This window comes from Tachyglossus aculeatus, chromosome 22 (assembly GCF_015852505.1).
Source record: "Tachyglossus aculeatus isolate mTacAcu1 chromosome 22, mTacAcu1.pri, whole genome shotgun sequence".
NCBI classification, from domain to species: domain Eukaryota; kingdom Metazoa; phylum Chordata; class Mammalia; order Monotremata; family Tachyglossidae; genus Tachyglossus; species Tachyglossus aculeatus.
This window is the reverse complement of record NC_052087.1, coordinates 3,717,884-3,743,483: the sequence shown is the minus strand read 5'-3', so window position 1 is coordinate 3,743,483 and position 25,600 is coordinate 3,717,884. Positions and strand designations below refer to the sequence as shown.

At 42.2% G+C, this 25,600-nt stretch overlaps 1 protein-coding gene across 1 annotated transcript in view; it reads right to left on the bottom strand.

Annotated features, from left to right (window-relative positions):
* USP47 (ubiquitin specific peptidase 47) overlaps positions 1-25,600 on the bottom strand; it is a 90,242-nt gene that overhangs the window by 23,852 nt on the left and 40,790 nt on the right. The window contains exons 4-14 of the mRNA XM_038764019.1: positions 23,580-23,718; positions 18,808-18,904; positions 17,420-17,565; positions 17,039-17,118; positions 14,956-15,105; positions 8,530-8,625; positions 8,301-8,453; positions 4,908-5,075; positions 2,728-2,859; positions 2,458-2,534; positions 1,075-1,130 (exon numbers count right to left, since the gene is read on the bottom strand). Coding sequence (XP_038619947.1) covers positions 1,075-1,130; positions 2,458-2,534; positions 2,728-2,859; positions 4,908-5,075; positions 8,301-8,453; positions 8,530-8,625; positions 14,956-15,105; positions 17,039-17,118; positions 17,420-17,565; positions 18,808-18,904; positions 23,580-23,718 — 1,294 coding nt within the window. The remainder of the gene's footprint in view (positions 1-1,074; positions 1,131-2,457; positions 2,535-2,727; positions 2,860-4,907; positions 5,076-8,300; positions 8,454-8,529; positions 8,626-14,955; positions 15,106-17,038; positions 17,119-17,419; positions 17,566-18,807; positions 18,905-23,579; positions 23,719-25,600) is intronic.

The window sequence follows — 25,600 nt, the reverse complement described above, 5'->3', positions numbered from 1 at the left end:
GTCTTTGGAAAACAGAATTCCAAGGAACCCCGCCGGTTCCTTTGCAGCAACCCCAATATAAGGACCCAATCTGGTCTGGTGTCCAACCCTGGGTAAGACTCTCAAGGCCACCCCAGGTCTCAAGGCCTAAGGATAGAGCATACCCTTGGTCCCATGGCAGTGGGGCAGGGGCGGAGGCCGGGGAGAGAGCACAGGGGGGCATCTCAGACTTCTAGTAAGTCCACGGCTTTAACAAGATATGCAGTAATGCCGTCTTCCCCATGTGGCTTCAAGAAACACCCAAACGCAGCTCTTGGAGGAGCATCGGGACACTCTAATTCATTAAGCTCTTTGTCTCCGTCCACCTAAGGATGCGCTCTGAGAGCCTCTGGAATCTGGGCAGTATGAAGAGGACACTTCTTGCCGTGGTGCCCTCAGTACGGGACTGACAGGGAAGCTTCCTGGTCTGGGCCCTAAACAAGGCCAACTCACTCTGAAATTTTCTGGAAATGGGTTTAATTAGAGCAGTTCTCTTATTTGATCAGAAGGCTCCCCCTGGTGCCGCCTAAAGTGCTTTGCTTTTGGATTTTTTTTTTTTGGAAGGGGCGTTGTTCGTATCTTGAATTCATTTTTCTTGTCTTCTCACAAGAAAGAAAAACAGTCGTGAAGACAAAGGTAACGAGCGTTTGGTCATTGTTGGAAGTGCTTTAGCACCCCAGATACCACAAGCAAGGAACACCTTGACTATGGCAGCAAACACTACACTAGATTTTACTGAGTTTCCTTTATTACAATATATTAATCCCATAACCCCTTACTGTTTCAAGTCTAGTTACACGACTTTGGTGGGGGGGCGGGGGGAATGCTCCACAAGACTTAATTTTTTTAACTTAATATTCCTCACGTCAGTTTAAAGAAGACTAGCCTAGGCAGCAACTATTGCTTGGATTGCTTCCCCTTAAATTACCTTGCTTAAAAACAAAAAGGAAATTAACACCCACAGACCAAGCCCCACCTCATCTCTTGGAAAGCAATTCACTTTTCAGATATAGCCTCTTAAACCCGATGGTTTATGAAATCTATAAATACACTTACTTGCATTTCTTGCTGGGTCTTTCAGTCTATATATGAGCATATACGCGTTTGTGGAGCTGGCAGGAAGAAATACAGAGAAAGGTAAACGGAATCCAACAGATTATGTTGTCAGGATCCCACTTCATAAAAACACCACTCCCAGTTCTCACACGCTACTTTTCTGGGCAGAGACCCGTCTCCCTGCTGCTTTATTTCCGAGTTGCTCACAGTTCTGGGAGCCACCCAGGCAGCCAGGAAGGACGGGAGCTTATCCACTCAGAGATCCCTGGGGAGTAAAGGTGGAGGCTGCTCTATTTGGGCGGGTCTCTCTGGTGACCCAGCCCCAAAGCTGAGTGCTTGGGCACCCCTGTCAGCTTCTTGGGGAGAGAGTTGGGGGAGTAAGAAGAGAGGGAGGCAGGGTCTCAGGACGCTCCAGGATGGACGTGATCACGTGCTGCCTGGCAGATGGAGGAAACTCCAAACTGAACTCCTTATCCTCCCACCAAAACCTTGTCCTCCTCAATCAATCAATCAATCAATCGTATTTATTGAGCGCTTACTATGTGCAGAGCACTGTACTAAGCGCTTGGGAAGTACAGATTGGCAACACATAGAGACAGTCCCGACCCAACACTGGGCTCACAGTCTAAAAGGGGGAGACAGAGAACAGAACCAAACATACCAACAAAATAAAATAAATAGGATAGAAATGTACAAGTAAAATAAATAAATAAATAAATAGAGTAATAAATATGTACAACCACACTCCTCCTATCTTCCCCATCACTGGAGACAAAAACCGATATTATCCCATCTCACAAGCCCGTACACCTGGTGTTGTCTTTGACTCACCTCTCTTCTTGGGCTCCCTCTCCCTTCTGCGTCTACTTGGTTTCTGTGCCCTACGGGCATTTGATATTCGCCCCACGGCACTTAAGTACATATTAAGCACTCAATAAATACGACTGAATGAATGAATCTATAAATATACTTGTTTATATTAATGTCTGTCTCCCTCCTCTAGACTGTAAACTCATTGTGGGCAGGGAACATATCTGCCAACTCTGTTGCGTTGCACTCTCCCAAGCCCTTAGTACAGTGCTCTGCACACAATAAGCACTCGATAAAATACCACTGATGATTCATTCAATCGTATTTATTGAGCGCTTACTGCGTGCAGAGCACTGTACTAAACACTGATGATGATGGTATCAGGTCGACTGGCCAACTGTAGCCAAGGAGAAATGTTTTACACTGCACACCGGGACTGTGCTAGCTGAAGGCATGACTGAGGAAGACAGTTTGCTTCTACTACCCTAAACTGAATGGTATAGCACTCGAAAAGCAACCGGGAAGATACAAAAAGGACCAGCAGGTAAAAGACGACATCAGATGCGTACTCACCTTGCAAAAGCACTTGAATAATACCCTCTGTTTCCTGAAGACCCACCATGGGTTTTTTTAATGTCCTCTGGGGTTATCTAGAAAAAATAACAAAAACTCTAGCTGAGAAACTCCAGTTAACTGATTAAGTAGAGCCTGACAAATGGCACTACGGATTCCTTTAGGGAATTGGAAGGGAAGGAGGGTATGTGTTTGTCCTGGAACCCAATCCCCAAATTAAGAACTAAAGGCCTCCACCTCCCACCCAACCCTGAGAGGACTATGGCTTACCCTGCTAACATGCTGGTCGTTGAAGCTGTACCACTGCTCATCGCTGAATGATTTTATGCAGGCATAATAATGGCCTCCAGCGGCACTTCCCGAATGCACCATAACAGAAAAGAGTTCATACAGCAAGGAATGCTAGGGGAACACCAAGTAACAAGTCCACAGACACTTCAATTTTACATTCCTCATCCAAATCAATAATTCACTGCCCAGCTTTTCCTTTAGTTGAATGGGGTAGCAAAAAAACGTGTCGTAAACCTGAAGGTTACTGCACCCCAAGCGAATGATCCCCTGCCTAACGCTCCCATTTTCATGCCAACACAAATCGATTACAAAGGTATTCATTCTCGCGTCACTCTAAATTAAGCAGATACGTCTTTCAGGACAAAATGAGGCTGATTGGTAAGGTTCAGATCACGGACTTCTAAGTACACATTATAATGAATACTGCTGTACAAAGGTACCTCACCTAGATATACACCACATTTGTCAAGCTTTGCACAGTCTCATTTTAGCCAATAAGAGAAATTCTGGTAGGGTAAATATTAGCATATCTGCTTCACTGAGTTTTCAATAACTAAGTCAGAACATACATGGGGTCTCTGCAAACATCCATTAACCAGCCTATCTATAGGCATGCCACCTTAGAAAGAAGATAGCTAGTCTTTTTTTTCAAAATGCACATACTTTACAAAAAAGAACAGGCTAAGATTATGGCTACTTGGCTATTTTGAGAGCCCACTTAATTAGAACGAAGAACCTGGGGCTCAAAATGAACCAAGGAAACTGGTATACTTCCTGTTTCCCTTAATGCTCTTTAAGGAATACAAGGAAACAAAGTGGCCTGTACTGATTCATTAATTTTAAAGCTCCCAAACAAACAATACTTATAAAACTGCAAAGGCATTGGCCCCACCTTCATTAACAAGGAGATTAAAATCTCTAGATCAGGTATTAGCTCTTGGGCACCACAAAGCTCTAAGGGTAAGAAGTGGGTTTTAGACACCAGAATTACATCCAATAGAGTATTATTTTAAAAAAACCAAACCAACAACCCCCTCACACCCACAACTCACGGGTCCCAAGAATCATTAAAAGCTTATGAATTTAAAAATATCCACCTAGGAAAGACGAGGTCCAAATAGATTCTTATTCCCCTCCAGCGAATTTTCCAGAAGGTGAAGAGAAATATAAAAAGAGCACGGAACTAGGTGGCAAGATTTGGGTTTGAATCCCAGCTCTGCTCCTGATCAGCTGAATAACCTTGGGCAAGTCTCTCCCTACATTTCCTCATCTGAAAAACAGGGCTATATATCACTAAGTATATAAGCACTGCCCCTTAGATTGTGAGCCCTGTGTGGGATACAGATGATGCCCAACTGGATTGTTCTGTATCTCCCCAAGGCTTGGCCTGTAGCAGGCATTAACATTACAATTATCATTTCAGTTGAGAAACACTGACAAGCTGATTTTTTTCTTTTCCAAGAATCAGATATTCTCTGAATCTAATATTCCTCAGTGCCTGGCTACAAATACTTACAATAAGAATGATGCCCTAATCAATCAATCAATGGCACTGAGTGCAGAGAACTGCATTAAGTATTTGGGAAAGCACAATAAAACAATATCAGTCAATGGTACTGATTGAGCGCTTGCTGTATGCAGAGCACTGAATTAAGTGCTTGGGAGATAATAATAATAATGGCATTTATTAAGTGCTTACTATGTGCAAAGCACTGTTCTAAGCACTGGGGAGGTTGCAAGGTGATCAGGTTGTCCCACAGGGGGGTTCACAGTCTTAATCCTCATTTTACAGATGAGGTAACTGAGGCACAGAGAAGTGAAGTGACTTGCCCGAAGTCACACACCTGACAAGTGGCGGAGCCGGCATTTGAACCCCTGACCTCTGACTCCAAAGCCCGGGCTCTTTCCCCTGACCCATGCTGCTTCCCCAATTCAGAGATCACAATACAGAGTTGGTAGATATGTTCCCTGCCCACAATGAGCTTACAGAGAGAGACCAACATTAAAATGAATCCCAAATAGGGAAAACAGGAAAGTGTACAGATAGATGCAAAAGTGCTGGGGAGTGAATTATCAAGCGCTCAGCAGTTGGGGTGAAAATCAAGTGCTTAGTGGATAAGGATCCAAGTGCCCTCCCGTTAGACATAAAAGAGCCCTACCTTCTCAAGGCCAGGTTTGGAAACCTTTTCCGTACCACTGTTACTTTCAAGACAGATTCCTTCATCAACTCCATCATCATTGGAGAAATCATTGCTCATCTGATCACTGTGACAGCTGCCTTCATTTTCAGCTCCACTATCAGTGCAACTCTCCGTCTGCGGAGACTTCTGGACGGCAGACATTAACAATTGAAAGTTACAAATGAGTAAAGGTACATCAAAGTTACCAATTTAGTATCATGGGGTTTCAGATTACTTCAACAAATCTTTATTTTTAGATTCTATTCAAGAAGGCTTACATCTCCCACACAAAAAGTACGCATTAAAAAGAAGAAATACAAATGTAATGTCTGCACAATTGAAAGCACTATTTTTGATCATTCACACTCAAGTGCCTAAAAAAAGGCCGGTGCTATTTCTGCACAAATTCCTGTTTCTAATTAAAAGTGTAAGGCGCCAGCAATTTTGATTCCAGATGCTATAAAATCGAGTTTAAGAAAGGAAGCCAGCCAGATAGCTTTTCTTTTAAAGATTGTATTTTTCTCTCCCTCTCCCAAAGCTTGCACCTCCTTCTTTGGAAGGAATCCCCCCAAATGAAAACGCTAAAAATGGTCTCGCGTTAACCATTTCCAGTGCAAGAAAAGGAAGTCTGGCCTAAAGAACGAGGGGGAAGTGTACAAGATCTGATCCCCTGCTATGAGAGATCATCCCAAGAGTTTCGGCCAGTTGAGCCAGACTATCTTCTCCTTTGCCAGGAACACAGAACTAGCTGCAAATTACAAGACAGTCTCAAACTGTACACTTAGGGAGTCCTCTGCTGCCGGACATAACCATCTTCCCCTTACGTAGTGCTGTACATTGGAAGCAAGAAATCTGAACTCTAAATATCACGTGCCTTGACTTTCAGGCATCCCCTCGAGGTTGGATTATGCGCCCCTCCAAAACTATACCTAAAACTTTTCTGTAAAGGAGTTACCTGGGATTCATTTAGCACAGAAGCACTTAAAAGCGCTAATGATTTCTGAGGAAGCAGCCACTTAAACCCCAGTGAAAATGCCTTTTTGTGATATGTGAGAACTGCAAGAATAATAATAATGATGGCATTTATTAAGCGCTTACTATGTGCAAAGCACTGTTCTAAGCATTGGGTAGGTTATTCATTCATTCATCCATATTTATTGAGCACTTACTGTGTGCAGAGCACTCTACTAAGTGCTTGGGAAGTACAAGTTGGCAACATATAGAGATGGTCCCTACCCAACAGTGGGCTCACAGTCTAGAAGGGGGAGACAGAGAACAGAACAAAACATATTAACAAAATAAAACAAATAGAATAAACATGTACAAATAAAATAGAGTAATAAATACGTACAAACATATACACATATATACAGGTGCTGTGGGGAGGGGAAGGAGGTAAGGCGGGGGGGATGGGAAGGGGGAGGAAGGAGGGGGCTAAGTCTGGGAAGGCCTCCCGGAGGAGGTGAGCTCTCAGTAGGGCCTTGAAGGCAGGAAGAGAGCTAGCTTGGCGGATGTGCGGAGGGAGGGCATTGCAGGCCAGGGGGAGGACTTGGGCTGGGGGTCGACGGCGGGACAGGCCAGAACGAGGCACGGTGAGGAGGTTACAAGGTGATCAGGTTGTCCCACGTGGGGCTCAGTCTTAACCCCCATTTTACAGATGAGGTAACTGAGGCCCAGAGAAGTGACTTGCCCAAAGTCACCCAGCTGACAATTGGCGAAGCCGGGATTTGAACCCATGAGCTCTGACTCCAAAGCCCGGGCTCTTTCCGCTGAGCCACGCTGCTCCTCAATGTCTCCAAAATACCTAGACGAGTATGTTGGTATTATTTTGTGGCAACTGGACTTCAGTTCGCCATTGCTGGCTTGCAGACTTTTCAGCTTCTCAGTGATTAAGAGGAGAAAGGAGGGGACAGAAGAAGAGGGAAAAATGTGGCACTGAAGCCCCCTGAGCATTCCAGGACCTCTGGGCTACAAGTCTCAGAATGCCAAGGAACCTAGACTGAGCACCCCTCCAATTTTGGATGTGACAGACCGAGAACAGGGGAATCAACTCATGAAAAGTGGAGCAGGTTAAGCAGGGCAGTACAGATGCTTTACTTTACTACAAATGCCTGGGGGCAGTCTACAAAAAGAAAATCAGGACCCCTTAGGATAAATGGGAATTTGTGGCTCAGCCTCCTGAAAAGTAACTGGATGCAGAATGTGGATGCTGTGACTCAAGGAGGGCCACTGCTTAATTAGTTAATGGTATTTACTGAGCGCTATGTGCAGCGTACTGAACTTAGCGCTTGTGAGAACACAAACCAGAGCTGGCAGATACGTACCCTGACCATCAAGGAACCTTAACAATAGCACAGCAAGACCTGGCAGACCCAATGAACAGAAAAGTTGTGTCAGGGAGCACTTTCTCCCTGTGCCAGACTAGGACAGGCCATAGGCCAGCTGATCAGACTGCCTAGTTCTGAGGTCTGTCTAAAACAACGCACCCGATTGAGAGACAAATCCGTCACAGGTGGATTCTCGGCCCTTGTCATTTGTAAACTGTACAGACTATCGAACAGGAGACTGCAAAGAATGAACAGCCTTGACAGAGAGAGAGAGAAACACCAAACTTCAAATGTGAGTTTCAACCATCACTAAAGTCTTTAGGCAAGCTGGCTATACCTCTGTGCCGTTCACAAAGTGAAAAAAACACCCTGCCTCTTCCTGCAGGCCCAGTTAACATTCGTATTTTATTAAGGAACGTTGGAAAAAGCATTAAGTGTCTTGGAGAAAGACAATTTAACACAAGGGACCCTCCTTTGCTGTATTATTATTACGGCAATACTATTATTATGCTATACTATTTATTATGAAGGAAGAATAACCCCATCCTGAAGGTCCCCCCCAGAGTCAAGGGTCTTGGGTGCTTCGATACAAGGCAAGGGGTGAGCAGAGAGAGCAAGCCTTTCCGTTAAAGCCAAAGGCATGCACTCATAAACAGAAGAAGTTGAGAGCGGGAAACCCAAAAGTCTCTCTCCACTGCTAAGGAAAATTACTTTTCCAAGGAAACTAGGTGCTCTTTCCCAGTCTAACCATTTCCTAAGCCACGCATTTGCAAGTTAATCTTTATAGCAAAAAAAAAATTGGTTTTCCATAAGCAGCAGCGAACATTTTGGGATACAGTAGTGGTGGTGGATCGGAGGGTATCTGAAAGAATCAAAGGGGAAGAAGTTACACAAAAACCTATATTTCAGGCATTTTGTCGTCACACCTGTGAAGTCTTCAGATCCCCTAAATGGGCGTAACTTGTACATGCTGCAGAACTCTGAACACTCCAAATCTTAATCTTAATGGATCAGTGAGACAGATATAATCAAAATGGGTCTTTACCTCATCTTCAACATCAATGAAAGTACTCATGTCTAGCTCCTCGGGGAAACTCATACGATCGTTTAATTTAATCCTATGCATGGTGGTATAATCGAAGTCAAACCTTTTCAACTGCAGGGTCAGCAGATATGGGAAATGCAAAAATCGCAGCCCCTAAAAAACAGAAATAGTTTTGAATATCGGATGCTGTCTCACGACCACGATACTGATCTGCAGAAGTCATGTTTACCTTCCGGGCATCACATTTCTTCTTACAGCGTTCACAGAAGTACTGATTGGGGCCATCCAGGATCTCTGGCTGAATGAACGCATGCAATGCTTCTTCCTAGTGAAAGAAATGGTTTGTTTTTATCATCTCCACCCATCAATTCTACCCAAAACACTTGTAGTGTATGTTGCTAGAGAGACGGACATTTTAAAGGACTGATTAGGAAACAGGACACATCAATGTTTTATTTGTAGGCAAGCAGTCAAATCATAAACAATAAGTAAATACCATATTTCATTCTGTATGAGAAGCATCCACAAGGTTTCACCTGCCCTTGTATCTAATCTACAATAAAATATGATCTTGTTATCTTGCACATCACACTGTCACTTATGCTCAATAAGGTCTGCTTAACTGGTCATATGTGATATGGTATTTTGGTTAACTTATCAAATCCAGTCTTCTTTCCTAAAATTGAAAAGGGCTCATTATCCACAGAATAGTTATTCCTTCGATATTTCAAACTGCACAAAGCAAATTCTGAAGAAAGGGAGAGGTAGGGTAATATGTGCACCTCTCCTCAATCTTCTTGTAGAGAGGTGCTGAATTCTAATTCTGAGGCGACTTACTCCCAGAGAATCTCTGGGAAACTCAATGGCCAGAGTTTTCACCAGTCCCAGGGTCCACAACCACGTGAGGCTGTAAACCAAAAATACGAAGGATTTTCTCCTCTGTCTGTGGGATGTTACTGACTTAAAACAAACAAAAAAAATCAGATATTTCCCATTGGTTCCAGGTGGTCAGAAATTAAGCACAGCGACTAGCCTCGTTTTCTGATTTCTGAACAACCCCGAGAAAAAGCAGGAAAAGGTACATACTGGTGTTACCAAAAAAAACCCATCTTGGAGCAAATTCTCAGTGTAGACGTTCAGCTGAATGATTCGGGCGGTCCATATGGGGCATATCAATTGCACTGACTGCTCAAGCCTTCACTTTTTGGACTGAACCCACCCAGCTAACGTTAAGGACGCTTATTCTGTTACAAGAAGATAACCCAGTTAGCCTGAAAGGCAACTGCTTGGGCGCAACCTCAATTCTGAGCACCATCTGCACAAGTTCATCTGCACAAGTCAAAGCAGAAATACCAATGGCATGCTGCATATATTAATAAGATACAGATTCAAAGAGATCTGGGTCACTAAGACAAATACAATGGCTTGAAAATCTTTTGTGATGGGTAAGAGTTCCTTCTCAAAAGGAAATAAATAAGACGGGGGCTTGGTTTGGCAGAATAGACTCACCAATTGCAAAATGGCTGGCACCCAGCTTATAAGGTTACTATCTAAATGTTGTGGTTTGATGGATCCCACTTTGGGAGGAGATCAAGGATTTGGGAAGATAGTCAAAAGGCCTCCAAATTCATCCCTTCTCCCTCCATTTCTCTCACAACACAGGGAAGCACTAAGGACAAATAACAAAACAAATGGTTTTACAACCCCTGACTTTTCCACATGACCAAGAGTTCTACTAGATGTCATAAGAGAAGAAAGACTCTTTCACCAATTGCTTTTCTCTAAACCACTTTTCCAGGATAAAGTCTGCCAGATTTTTATGAGGAGAATGAAGAAAGAGAGAGTTAACTGTCACCACGTTTTGGGGCTTGCGCCAATTCGACAGGTAAAGATGGCAATTGCCAAATAAAGTACATGCAGAAAGAAGCTCTGAAATGTCAATCCTTATATCAAGGAAGAGTAACAAATCATTTCAACTCTGAGTTCCCTCTGGCCTGGGAACTACAAATATGTATAAACTCAGTCCTCCCACAACACGTATTTCCATCGGGAACGTAGCCCTGCATTAAAGAACTGAGTGTACTTGAGTGTGCAAAGCACTTGATTTTTCTCTTTGTACAGAAAATTCCACAATATTAATTACATAATATAGTCTATTCAGAAAAACACTGTCGCTTGGGCTAGTGATTCAAGATCACGGAAAATCCTGATTTTACACATGCAAAATATAATATTTCTTAACTGAGGCCATCGTCAAACTTCAGATGGCATTTTCACAATCTGGATGTCTAAAGCCACATTTTCCATTCTTCCATCTTGCGTAAATTACCACAGAACTACAGGGGCAACATGCAATAATATAGAAAATCTATTCATACACAACGAAGAAATGTTTCCATTCACTCAACAAATACATGATGTGAATGATGGACAGGAGTGGTTATGCAAATTTATGTAGACTACGTGTGATGTGCAAGTCAACAAAGAACCATATCGGAATATATTTATGATCGAAAAGAACAGGTGATGTCCTCACACAGGGCCAAGGATACTGAATGAAATATTATGAATTATGTTTTACTCTCTTGTCAGTGATTCCACTGCTTACCACAGGCCTACTGAGAAGGATTCACTTCCCTGGTCCAAGAGATTTTTGGCTAATTCCTATGTTAATGTTAGAACCTGTTACACACATGTAGCATGCTTCTGATTTTCAACCTAGATACTTTAAACACTTTTTTTTTTAATTTAGCAAGTCATTGATTCCTGACATTTTCATACTCCATCTTCCTTCATTTCTAGACTGTGAGCCCATTGCTGGGTAGGGACCATCTCTATATGTTGCCAACTTGTACTTCCCAAGCGCTTAGTACAGTGCTCTGCACAGTAGGTGCTCAATAAATACAATTGAATGAATGAATGAACTTCAGAGAAAATGAAGGCATAGAGTATTGAAGTGACTGCTTCAAGGAATGTAGTAACAAGTTTCCACTGCCTCACTGTATTTAGTAATCATTCTATCTTATCTCTCACTCGGGCTCTATTTTGGTTTTGACTCGGTCCCTTGACAAAGTGACTCAATTTTGATTAAAAAACCCGAGACAACATATATATTAATAAAATCAAACCTATGCAGATTTGGATAAATTTTCCCACTGATCAAGCTATGCGGACAATTTGGTGTCAATTAGGGAATTAACTAAGTTTAGACACCTCATTTACCCACCTTCGACTTCTTAACAACCATGTATACAAATACATCAAAAGAATATGGATGCTTGAGTTTACTAAACTAGGAAGATTTATACCTTATTTTTGTTCTCAACCCAACACAGGACAGTACTGTATGACCCAAACACGACACTACACAGACTATCTGATTTCTGACTAAAGGAAAAGTATTATTTTGTGTCAAGTAGCTGGCTTAAATTGATTACGTTAGAAATAAAAATATTTCAATAAGAAATGTCACAGGATGACAAAAAACTTGAATTTATCCAAATTCTCTGAAACTTCACAAAGTTAAAATCTTTAAAAAGAAAAAAGTCTACGTTATCCTGAAATATTGCTATAACTATTTTATTCCTTTTCCTTCTGATATGAGGTGCTTTCGCAATTCAGAAATCCATAAAAATCTCTCCGCTCTCAACTTTTATATTAAAATTTGAAGTTATTCCATCCAGTCTAATGACCAGGCTAAAGGTGGTCCTGCAGGAGATATTTATAGACTTTTTGCACCAAAAAAAATAAAAATACAAAAATGAATAAAAATCTAGTCAATGGTGAAAGTTAGGACCAGAAGATGGTTCAAATGAAATGCACCATGATTTACAAAAATATTTTGGTTGTGAAGGCCATCCACCAGTAGTTTGCTACTCTTAAAGTCATTTTTAGCTTAAGTTTGTAGGATTTAAAAATCATCCTAATTTTCTTTATATAGAGAAAAAAATTTTGAGCCTCACACTGAACGTGAGGTGTAGGGGGGAATTCAACCCAATAATTTTCCAACAGTTTAAACTAGTCAGTTTACCAAGCAGGGCATTAAAAAGAAGTTATAAAATAATCTCATTAGGCTGATCATCGCAATTAAAAAAAATAAAACATTTGGGGTCAGAAATGAACCTGTTCCAGAAATGCTAGTTTGTCATTTTGAATTAAGTTTTCAACAAAATATTTGATTTCTGACACTGACTGGTGTACTGGTTCTCTAGTGCCACAATCACACTGACAAAAAAAAAAAAAACCCGATGAAGAATCACTTACTGGTGATAGATTGGTAAGTTAAACAAATGGGAACACTCATTTACACTTTAACCTTCAATTCATCTACTGGTGGAGGGCTCCCAAAATTTATCACTTTAGGACAGCAATAAGAAAAAGACCTTGAATTTAGAAACAGTATACCCTTTATATCGGTTTCATTTTTTAAAATGCAATTTGCTTGAATTCAGCTATTGACACCTTTGGTCTAAAATATATTGAGACACAAACTTGAGGGCCTGGGACACAGATACATAGTGGTGCAGCTCAAATCTAGCAATCCCAAACTCTAAGGCCTACTAATTAAATCAAGATCAAATTGCATGATAGAAACTCGTTAGAGTGGCAGAAAACTTAATGAATTTAAATCAGCAAGAAATGCCTAGAATTTAAAAAGGAAATCTAGCACTTCTCAAACCCCAGCATCTTCTTTCATTCACATTACACATCCAGCTATATTTTAAAAATGTATCAATGTATTAAAAGACACAAAGGCAAGCCGTGATATGCTTCTTTTTGAGATGACATAAGATGACTTCAGTCTAATTCCCATTCTCACTTCAGAAAATATGGGGAAGTCATATTCCCCATGACTTGAATCTTAATTCCCATTCTCTTTTCAGAAAATATGGGGAAGTCACTTACCTCTAACTACAGTTCTTGAAAGGTAGTGTCCTCCTTAGAACTCCTGGCTTGGGCTGTTTCGCTTGTGGAGATTTCCCTTAGGCAAAGTCTAAGAAGTTTTAGATTCCCTTCCGCAAGCCCTATTAGTGCATGTGTGGGGACCTGGCTTCCACACTGCTTCATGCCTGAGAGCTCCGGTGGTCCATAAGTCCCTGCCAATTCCCCGTGGATAAGTGGAGGATACTACCCTCAGATAATTCCACTTAAAAACAGGGTGATTTAGCCCATTTCCCAAAGCAAGAATCCTCCAGCTGACTCCACTGCTGAAGTCGACAAAGCTAACAACCCAAGTATGCGGAAGAATAACGGGTCTCATTAACGATCAAAACCATCTTACCATCTGAGTAACATACGTAACGTCTTCACAGGCTTTAGAACTTGTGTGAACTTGCAATTAATACTTAATAAATCCCAACTGAAGGGATCATAGTCAGATGAGCCAGAAGAATTCTAGCACTTGTCAGTTTTAACTCTCTCTATGCTATTGTTCACCTCGCTAGCAAAATAATGCATTAGAAATATTTTAACGATAACTTCGCCTAATCCAAAAAGCAAGAAAGATATGTGCCTGTTTGGGTCATATACTTCAGCTCCGTTAAAGAAGAACTTCCTGATATAATAATAATAATGATGATGGCATTTATTAAGCGCTTACTATGTACAATGCACTGTTCTAAGATATAGTCTCTATTGCCTGAACTACTTGAGGCCTGTTCATGAATGGGTGAAACAGGTGCCTCTCCCCTTCTCACAGGTATTCCAGGAATTTTCTTTTAGCTTTACAATGTATTGTGTGTCAGTATAGAAATAGTTTTGAGTGGGATTTTTAATTAGCTAAAATTCAGAATAATCCCAGAATGAAAGATTCCCTGGTTTCTGAAACAATGAATATTATTTGGTCATAAACTTGTATTGCTCCAATAAGCTACTCTGCCGCAGTAAAATATGATACCGCTTTACTTCCAAAAAGAACTTGTACGTTGGCTTCATGAAACTTTCACCCAGCTCACAATTACTGATGGAGCCCAAGAGAGATTCAAAAGCTATTCTGTCATCTGTCATTTCAATCTTCTCAGCAAAACTCTCAGAGATGCCAAATGTCACCTTTCTCTTCCTAGAACCTCCCTCGAAGTGAAAATGAACAGTAAAATAGCAGTAAGGAGGAAGAGATGATGTAGCCAAGGATCTGACAAACTTGATATGAAAAATAAACCCTTCCTGGACAAAGAATTTTTTTTGACAAAATTAAAAAAAAAAATCAAGATTAAATGGACGCTTTCCCTTTTCCAGTGTTTTTATATGTAAATGCACATAAGCAATTTTGGATTAAAAAAAAAATAGCAGAAACAAACAGCACCTAACTTTTCACCCTTTTGCTTGCCTGTCCATGCTGATAAAATGAAGATGGAAAAGAACAAAAAACCTTTCAGAGGTTCACTCTCGCTCTTCAAAGTTACTTGATGCAAACCTGCATAATGCCCATCAGAGAGGAGATTACTTTAGCAGTACCTTGGTATTTTCTTTCCCCGTTTCACATGCACTAGTAGGACTCACTGAAGGGTCAGAAATCCTTCTAGATCTTGCTAGTTTGTGGTGGAAAGACCTAACAACCCAGGAAGGAGCATCTAGGAAGCTACTCACCATGAAATTAATGATAAAACTGTGCTACTTATTAAGAATTCTGACAAGCAGTCAGCTGAAAGGTACACACCACACTAGCATATGCCTGGCTGGAGCCGTAAGGTCGGATGACCAGGGGGATATCCAGGTACGTGTCGATTCTCCAGCCCTCGTAACCACATTCCAAGCATCGCACGTAGTCCTTCAGCTTGCCTTGATAAAGTTGATTTATGAGATCGGCCTAGAGTAAAATAACATTTTCATGTTAAAGAGTCATCCGTGATTGCGATTTGCAAAACAGGGGGAACAGAATGAAGTAACACCGGGCCTTCTCCACAAAAGGATTCAGAGACAAACTACTTTGGGCTCTAATTCTGGAAAAATCCCTCAAACCATGAGTATCTACCCAAAAGAATTCAGACCCCATCAAACCAGGTACAGGTGGGAGATTGGAAGGGAAGAAGTGACAAGTGAAAGGATACGGGATCTAGGCTTCCCTGGCCCAGGGACCAGGCCGGGCATGTAATGCTGCCTCAACAGGGCTGCTTGGCTTTCTGTTCCATTAGCCCTCTGCTATATCCTCCCAAGTGAGAGTATATACCACGCATCTTTTTTTTTTTTTCCACCCCTGGCACTAGCACTTACTACGTGCCAGGCACTGCACTATGTACTGAGGTAGATATAAACTACTCAGGTTGGGCACAATCCATGTCCCACAAGGGGCACACAGTCTTAATCACTCATTCAATCGTATTTATTGAGCGCTTACTGTGTGCAAAGCACTGGACTAAGAGCTTGGGAAATACAAGCTGGCGACATACAGAGACGGTCCCTACCCAACAACGGGCTCACAGTCTAGAAGGGGGGGACAGACAACAAAACATAACATATGGACAGGTGTCAAGTCATCAGAATAAACAGAAGTAAAGCTGGATGCACATCATTAACAAAATAAATAGAATAGTAAATATGTACAAGTAAAATAGAGTAATAAATCTGTACAAACATATATACAGGTGCTGTGAGGAGGGGAAGGAGGTAGGGCCGGGGGGATGGGGAAGGGGAGAGGAAGGAGGGGGCTCAGTCTGGGAAGGCCTCCTGGAGGAGGTGAGCTCTAAGTAGGGCTTTGAAGGGAGGAAGAGAGCTAGCTTGGCGGATGTGCGGAGGGAGGGCATTCCGGGCCAGGGGGTGGACGTGGGCTGGGGGTCGACAGCGGGACGGGCGAGAACGAGGCAGGGTGAGGAGGTTAGCAGCAGAGGAGTGGAGGGGGCGGGCTGGGCTGGAGAAGAAAAGATGGGAGGTGAGGTAGAAGGGGGCGAGGGGATGGACAGCCTTGAAGCCCAGGGTGAGGAGTTTTTGCCTGATGCATAGGTTGACTGGTAGCCACTGGAGACTTTTGAGGAGGGGAGTAACATGCCCAAAGCGTTTTTGCACAAAGATGATCCGGGCAGCAACATGAAGTACAGACTGAAGTGGGGAGAGACAGGAGGATGGGAGATCGGAGAGGAGGCTGATGCAGTAATCCAGTCGGGACAGGATGAGAGAGTGAACCAGCAGGGTAGCAGTTTGGATGGAGAGGAAAGGGCGGTTCTTGGCGATGTTGCGGAGGTGAGGCCGGCAGGTTTGACAGATGAGGTAACAGGCAAAGGGAGTTAAGTGACTTCCCTGAGGTCACACAGCAGGGAAGTGACACAGCGGGGATTAGAATCCAGGTCCTTCTGACTCTCAGACCCTTGCTCTATCCATTAAGCCACCCTGCTTCTCTACATGTGTAAAAGGATCTCCGCTGCCAGACCCTGACAGGGAGTCTGAACTTGGGCTGAAACTGACTGTTTTGTCTGGGCTCAAAAGGCTGGTTTGAGACCCATCTGCTAACAGAGGCTATGCATGAGGAGGCTATCTGGGAAAGGGAAAACCTGTATGAATAGGGGGGCAACAGAAGAAGTGCTTCACCTGCCCTCGACAAAATATTAATTTCAGGACAAAGGTACTGTTAGAAATTTTCTCGTTTTACTTATTACATTAGATTAGGAACATAAAAGTTTAGATTTTTAGGTCCTTCAGAACAAGTTAATCAGTTTAAGGACACCAGGAGGATTTAAAAAAAGTGGGGGGGAGGAGGGAGAGAGGAAAAAAAAGAATCCCCAAATGCACAAGTTCTGTTGTACAATTACCTGTTCTGTTTGCTTCCACTTTTGTTCCAAAGCATCAAACATGACTCTACAAAGTTCTTGTACATCATGCTGCTGCCAAGCTGTTTCAACATAAGATTTACTTCAATCAAAACGGGCATTTCAAACAATATTAAATTATATTACACTCGGGCATTATCCAACTTCTAGGGAAAAATTTGTGTCCAATTAAAAAAAAACAACTTCCCCTCACTCTTAAAACTCTTAAATTAATTTATATAATGAGAAACTAAGTTATATACCAAGATACAGTTGGATATAAAAAGTGTTTTGAATCAATTATAAGAACGTGCAAATTGAAAGGCAGACAACTTTGACGTATGCCTATGACAAAAGTACAATTTCCACAAATAGAAATATTACCCTCACTACTATCCCATCCAAAGCTCCTTGTAACATCGGTCGTTTCGATTGCTCTTTTTTTGCTGTTCTGCAATAAAACAAATAGCCTTTGAAGCTGGTAAGGGATGCTGGTCACTGGATCCTCTTCAGCTTCCTCAAATTCCCACCTATAGAATGAGATGTTTGAACTACATTTATAAAGGCATTTTTGCGATTCTCATGACTAAGCGTTAGCATCGTCGATGATAACACGGCAATTTTATAAAATGTAGGTCTAAAAATGACCCCTCCGACTCACGAGATCAAGAATACTCCTCAAGGTTCCAGGAACCCAGGAGCCATAAAAACGTGGCAAAAACAAGTCTGATCCCGGTTACGAGGTACACGACTATGGGTGTGCTGTGCACACAGTAAGCCCTCAATAAATACCATTATTTCCAAATAAGTATGATGATATAAATCATGGAGGTGACTAAAAAAATCTATCAATATTCAAGATTTCACCCCACGGCATGATTTTCATTCTTTGGACTACCCAGCTGCTGGGGCCTTCGTTTTAGCAGCTTGAGATAAGACGGTCAATATATCTGGATACTAAGAAGATGCCTTAAATGCCCATTACGCAGTATCAGCATACTTTATCCTTGTCCTAAGCACCTGGTATCCTTAGATATACTCAGTTCCCCTGTAAAGAGGGAGCTGCGTTCTCACAGAACCTCACATTAGGGAACTTTCACACTGGTAGTACTTACTCTGGGTCCATACGTTACCATTTCTTCTGACACGGATGTGCATTGTCAGAATTAGGTTCCCTAATTCTACTGTCAAACTCTACCCAAAAAACGCATAGTGGAAACCCCTCAGTTCTGTCAGGATATGTAAAATGTGAACACCCCTCTATATAAAAACGCTCTTCCATTTTTAGTAATGATCATAAAGCTGGAATATCAGTTTTCAGTAAACTGGAATACAGTTGTTAAAAAGGCAGCACTGGCTTTCATACAAAAAGCCCCAAAAGTATTTTTCAAAGAGCTAATATGAGAGCAGAAATACTGTTTGATAGAAGATAATATATTCGTAATTTCCCCTCAAAGGTCCATGTTAAAAGTTCCAATTACACTATCATAAACAATCTTAGCAAACATAACGTTGAGAAAGAATGAAACTGGATGTGTCCTTTCTTCTACCATCTTTGCCTTCCAATCATTCCCATGATTTCTCTTGTAGAGAGAGTCTTTGCACTCTCTTGTATAGAATCCAAATAAGCAAAGATGAACCCAATTACCGATGGGAAATTGAAAATATCAATTCCTTTTCTCAATCAATGCAATCATATTGACACAAATCAAATATTTTTCACTCTGAAATAAAGATTCAATTTTACTTTTTAAATGGTTTGAAATACTCACTTATATAATGCATTTCTAAATTCAGGAGTCATGAAAAGTGTTTGCAAAAGGCTGTTCAAATAGCACGTCATAGCTTGATTTACTAATCCCACATATCCTTTAAAAAACCACAAACATAAAAATCAATTTTTCAAAGAAAATGAGTATTTGTTGATTAGCTTTCAGTAATAACTAAGGCTAAGAATATTACCTCACCCTCTGATACACATCCTTAAAAATATACAAATATATCTAAATCAACATTTAAAATGAAAGCCGGCAAATGGAAAACACGATTCTGAGGACAAGACTTTAAAAGTTGCCATTTCAAAGCATATAAGAGGAACAAGATTACTGCCTATGTGACATCCAATCTCAGAATATCTGTTGAAAATCTACTGAGCGGAGCAACTGTAGGGAACTAAAAAAAGAAAAAGCTTGGTCCCTAAACTTGAAGCTAGCAATACATTTGAAGAGGATGACAATTCCCAATGTAATAACATACATGATAAAATGAAACAGTACGAATGTCGGGTGATTCCAAACCACCGAAATAATTAGAGCTCTCCACGTCCTGGGGTACGGATCTGATCGGTAAGGTGTCACAGGAAAAGGTAGTGACTCGGAAATAAGAATCCTGTTTGGGAAGGAGAAGTGGAGAGTGATGCTGAGAACGTGAATGTAGGGGATGAAGAGGGCAATAAAGAAAGGAAGAACTAGCTAGAGAATCTGAAATATCATAAAAGTGGAATTCACTGTAGGCTGAGCGGAATAACAATAATAATAATAATGGTATTTGTTAAACACTTACTATGTGCCAAGCACTGACTGAATCAGGAAGGATGTGCGAAAAAGAGGGACCAAAGGAGGGTTTAATCCTTGGATCAGGCCAAGATTGGCAGTTTTTTAACAATCAATCATTGATACCTACTTAACACTTACTGTGTACTGAGCACTGTACTAAACACGTGCAGAGATGGTAAACACGTTTCCTACCCACAATGAGCTTAGTCTAGCAGGTGAACTCGTCACTGAAATAAAGTCTGGATATGTTCATAGGTACTACGGGGCTGAAGATGGGGTGAATGTCAAGTGCTTAAAGGGTACAGATCCAAAGGCACAGGCAATGCAGAAGGGAGAGTAGGGGGAATAAGGGCTAGGATGGGGAAGGTGTCTTGCAGATGTGACTTTGACAAGGCTTTGAAGGTGAGGAGAGAGGCGATCTGTCAAATATGAGGGGAGAGGGAATTCCAGGCTACAGGGTCGGAGGTGAAGTAAATGAGACCAAGGTTTAGTGAATAAGTAGGCTGGCATTAAAGGAGAGAAGTGAGCGGGCAGAGTTATAGCGGGAAATCGGTAAGATAAGATGGGAGGGGGTAAGCTGACTGAGTGCTTTCACATCAGCGCTAAAGAGCTTGACACAGAGATGGATAGGCAACCATTGAAGGTTCTTGAGGACCGGAGAGAAGTGGACTGAATGATTTTTACAAAAAAATTATTTGGGCAGTAGAGTGAAGTAAGGACTGGCTGGGGAGAGTCAGTGACGATACGTGTGTGGATCAGCACAGAAGCAGTTCGGATGAAGAGGAGAGAGCCGATTTTGGCAATGTAGTGAATGTAGAACTAACAGGACTTGGTGAGAGATTGAATGTGTGGGTTGAATTAGAGTGACGTAACTTAAAACTAATGCCAGGAAGGGCTCTCTCATTGCCCCATACTGGCTCTTGGTTTTCCAAAGCCATGGGAAGATGTGTGATGAAAGAAGTAACAAGAAAAAGCACCATACCTGCTGACATTCGGTTCTGAAAAGGGTGGAACACAAACACCATGAGAGGGAGAGATCAGGGCATGAACACAGATCCTCCTTATTAGGAAAAGTCGTCTGTGGATCTGCTACCAGAGGACTCCATCAGTCCGTGGTATTTACTGAATTCTTACTGTGCGCAGAGCACTGTACTAAGCACCTGGGAGAGTACAACAGAGCCAAATTGGTTGAACTAATCCCTGCCCACAATGAGCGCACAGTCTAGATGAAAAATATTTCATTTTAGAAGCTTCAGTGATCTCTTTTCCAAAGGCTACAGAGGGGGTGAGTGTGAAACAGGGGGACAATGGAAAGGAAAAGAATCATGCACACCACACCAACAGGACTCAAATAGTATCCTCAGAGGTTCCACGGAAGCTTACTGGCCAGGCCTCTCAACTCCTCCAACTTCTGCAACCGATAAGAGCCAAAATCCATTTCCCAAGTCCCTGTAAACAACCTGGGCTTAGCTATCCAACTTAAAAGTGCTGGATTTCTTACATAGGTCTGCTTCTCTCCTTCCTCCTCTTATATGATGAGTACCTGAAAGACCAAGGATCATAGCCTTCCTCTCCTTTTTTTAAGTTTCCTCGGGGCTTATCAGTCCTTGCCTGAAGTGCTTATTAAACATTTATCATGATGCAATCAATCAATGGCATTTATGGAGTCCTTACAGTGTGCACAGCACTATACTAAGCACTTGGGATGTATGTGTGTTCTCCTTGGCTAGCTCTAAATGTAGGGGCAGCTCCTCTGGGTGTGAATCAATCATATATATATATCGAACCCTTACTGCGTACAAAGCACTATAAGCGCTTAGGAGCACAGGAGTTGGTAGATGTGTTTCCTGCCCACAGCGAGCTTATGGTCAGGAGAACCTCATAACGGCCTACGAAAGGGAAATTCAGGGATATTCCATCTAAAATCCCACATTTTAAAGAAAGATTATCAAGGAAGGAAATCATCACATCACTTTTCCAACCAATTAATCTATCTCGGTAGAGCTATGGTTTTTGGCCATAGCTACGGGTCTATTTGATAATCAACAGGAAAAGGTGGGAAGTGGTGTATTTTTGCCGCCACCTGCCTTCCTTTTCTCTACTTCCATAAAGCAGGGCTGGAAATCGTGGAGCAACCCACCCCTCAAATACTCCTCCAAGCTGTGTTTTCCTGCTGCAAAACGGGGGACAAGAAGTGGAGTTGGCTGAGCAGTTGGGCTGGCAGGATCTAACGGGAAGAATGGGGGCTAAGGAAGGAGAAAATAGCAGGCACCCTAACAGGACAGAGTCGTGGTTATTTAATTTACATGCCATGACTCCCTAACCCAAGTGCACTAAGTCACGATGAGGTGGGACACGGCATAAATCATGTGCTCAGTTGTAGCTAAAATGAGAGCCCCATGTGGGCCAGGGACTGTGTCCAACCTATTTAACTTGTATCTACCCCAGTGCTTCGAATCAGTGCTTGGCACACAGTAGAGCCTACCATAATTAGTACAGTGCCTGGCACCTAGTAAGCGCTTAACAAATGCCACTGTTGTTATTATTATCATTAAATCCTTCCCTCATGCTTCAGTAAATTTGAAGAGGAAGCAAATGGTCACTCGAGAGAAAAGGATCTAACGCAAAAAAGTTATCCCTCACGAAAGGGGAGAGAAAGCGGGGCAAAGTGTAATTCACCCGAGGTGTCTTGCAAGAGGCTATGGGTTAACTTTCAGCTCCAGGGGGAGGAAAACCACGCAGGCGGGCTGATCCAGGGCCAAAAGAGAGTCCTCCCAGGGACGGGCATCTATTACCTCCTACGTAAAAGATTTCCTACTGACCTAAACCGACCCCAAAACTAAGGGCTGTTGGAGGCCCAGTCTGGGAATCAATCCAAACTGGGATGATCTGAAAAGGTCCTACTCTGGAAAAAGACAGCCTATTGCTGTGAGCTTAGAACCAGGCCTAAAAAAGGTGTTTCCAAGAAGAGGGAATGATAATATTTAAAGTCTACCTAAAGCAGGAGCTGAAGACAAATAAATCTTTCAGCATTATCCAAATGAATTAATAGGGACATTGTGTCCCTTATTTAAATTTAAACTCCAAATGTGTGCTTCGGGGGCGGGGCGGGGGGGAGAACATGGATCATTTGCCTCAACTGCACGCCATGTTCACCCTGCATACTGAGGATATTTAATAAAGTTTTACTAACAGTAATAAAAGTAGTCTGGAGGCTTTTCTTCACGTGAAAATAACCTTCCATTCAATTAACTAAATGCCCCAAAGGGGGAAACAAAACTAGGGATAAAGTAACTAAATACTAGATAAATATTTACAACAGCATTTATGAGGCAGTTTGGCTTGCCTATATACTAAATATAGCCTAGTAATATAACTGGACACACTGCGCCCTGCCTCCCCTTCATTTGGCCTTGGCAAAACCCTTTAAAATAACCTGTAGAAACAGTGCCTACACCCAAAATGACACAGGTACGTGTGAGCACTCCCAAGTGTACGTACTCTGAGTAGGACGGCGCTTCCAGGCCAGGTCAGCGTAAGAGCCACAAAGTGGTGAACTGCCCGCCGTCCTCACCAAAATTATCGTCACATTTCCGTGCCCCAGCCGGAGCCGGCTGTCCTCATCCCTGAGTCCCTAGGCGCTTAGCCTTGGATTATCCCCCCAGACAAAAACCGCCGAGTTAACGGTGGTTCTTCTGTATTTTCCTTATTTATGGGGACCAAAAAATAAAATAAAATGAAAGTCTTCACGTCCTCATGAAGACTGGCAAATAATCCGTAACCCCTTTTTAAAAAATTAAATAAAATCTTTGAGAGTGGAAATTCTACCCATGCTCTTTACGGCATCTGAATCAATATCTATGGCTCTTTCCCTAGCACTGGGTATAGAGGTTGTCACAAAGTAGGAACTTGTGTCAAATTAATTTCAGAATTTTTTCTCTGAGTGCCTGAGTTTCATAAAAATGAATTAAAATGGAGAAGTGTCTTACCTGTTTCGGATTTACTCAGGATAGAAGAATATGAGTAGTTTTGACTGACATAATCGTTGGCAGAACCCAGGGACCCTTCTCTTGGGAGAGGACCTATAAACCTATCTTGGGCACTGTCATCCATTGCAGCAGAGATAACCTAAAGAATAAGCACACTTCAGCTTAAGAGACATTTATGATATTGCAATTTTATGCAGAAATATGTGAAGGGAGAGATGTTTTTACACCGAATTCCCCCACAATACGCTCAAGACAAGTGCGACTATCGAGATGCAACAATCAATGGTATTTCCTGAGCGCTTACTATGGGCGGACAATTATACAAAGCACTCGGGAGAGTACAGTACAGCAGAATTAGCAGACACATTCCCTGCCCATAACGAGCTTCCAGTCTAGAGGGGGAGGACATAATTATGAAGAATTCATAGTGTATAATTTAACATTATGTAAACAGGTGCTGTGGGGAGAATAACTACCGCAATACATCCATATCTTTGTCTGGCTTGCAGCAACGATGAATGGGTATTTCAGGAAAAGAAGCCATCCAGCAAGTTTTCTAGCTGACATCATAAGTAGCTTTGAGGACACTGTGTATCTTGTTGACAGTTGCCTTGAATACTTCTATAGACCCTAAATTGCCTTCATATAACATTGTTTTTACAGATTTTTTAAACATGTTTAAGTATGCTAGAATACCTCTCCAATTCTCTGAATGTGGGCATGCCAAAATGGCAATTTTCGTTTTAACTAGTATTTTTAAAGTGCTTACTATGTGCCAGGCACTGTAAGAGCTGGGGTATATACAAGTTAATCAGATTGGACACAGTCCATTTTCCCACTGGGGCTCGCAGTCTCCATCCTCATTTTACAGATGTTAATGAGGGACACAGAAGTGACTTGTCCAAGGTCACACAGCAGACAAGTGCCAGAGCTGGGACTAGAACCCAGGTCCCCTGACTCCCATGCTTATGCTCTTTTCACTAGGACACACTGCTCATGACTAGAAAAGCTATTAGAAAAACCCAAGTTCACACACTAAAGCAGGGTGACCTGTACTCCAGGGTATCAGGAAAATCCTAGGGGACTGATGTCTGTGAGGGCCATTCTGGGATAGTCTAACCCTTAACTTGTGCAGAGTTTGAAGCAAATGTGAAGCCAACCACAACCAGTTAGGAAAACATCAGTCCAAAACAGAGGAACTCAGACAACCTCTTCCATGTCACGTGCAGGCCACTGACTGGCTCTAACTCGAGAGCAGCAGCATGGCCTAGGGAGTGGGGCACTGGCCTGGGTACTAATTCAGCTCCGCCACTTGTCTGCTGTGTGACCTTGGACAAGTCACTTAACTTCTCTGGGCCTTGGTTACCTCATCTGCAAAATGGGGGTTAAGACTGTGAGTCCAGTGCGGGACACGGAATGGGTCCGACCTAATTATCCTGTAGCTTTCCCAGTGCTTAGAACAGTGTCTGGCACATAGTAAATGCTTAACAAGTCCCATTTTAAAAAAATGATCATTATGCATAAACTGCAGTTAACCAATTAAAAACACACACACACACACACACACACACACACACCCCACCACCACCACCCCCCCAATCTCCCCCCTCCCAATCCCCACCCCCAAAAGCCAATCAGGTTAAGTATGTCTTTCCTGATACGAGAAGGGGAAAAAAAAAAAAAAAAAGAGGTTTAACCTGATTACCTGGTATCTACCCTAGCTCTCAGAACAGTGCTTGGCACATAGTAAGTGCTTAACAAATACCATCATTATTAAAAGGGCTCTCCCCTATCACCCATTACCAGAGATTCATTCATTCAATCGTATTTATTGAGCGCTTACTGTGTAAAGAGCACTGTACTAAGCACTTGGGAAGAAGTTGGCAACATATAGAGATGGTTCCTACCCAACAGTGGGCTCACAGTATAGAAGGGGGAGACAGAGAACAATACATATTAACAACAGACCTGGAGTGGCAACTGAAAAATCCATTTCAGTTAACGAGGTGGGTAATAGCGAT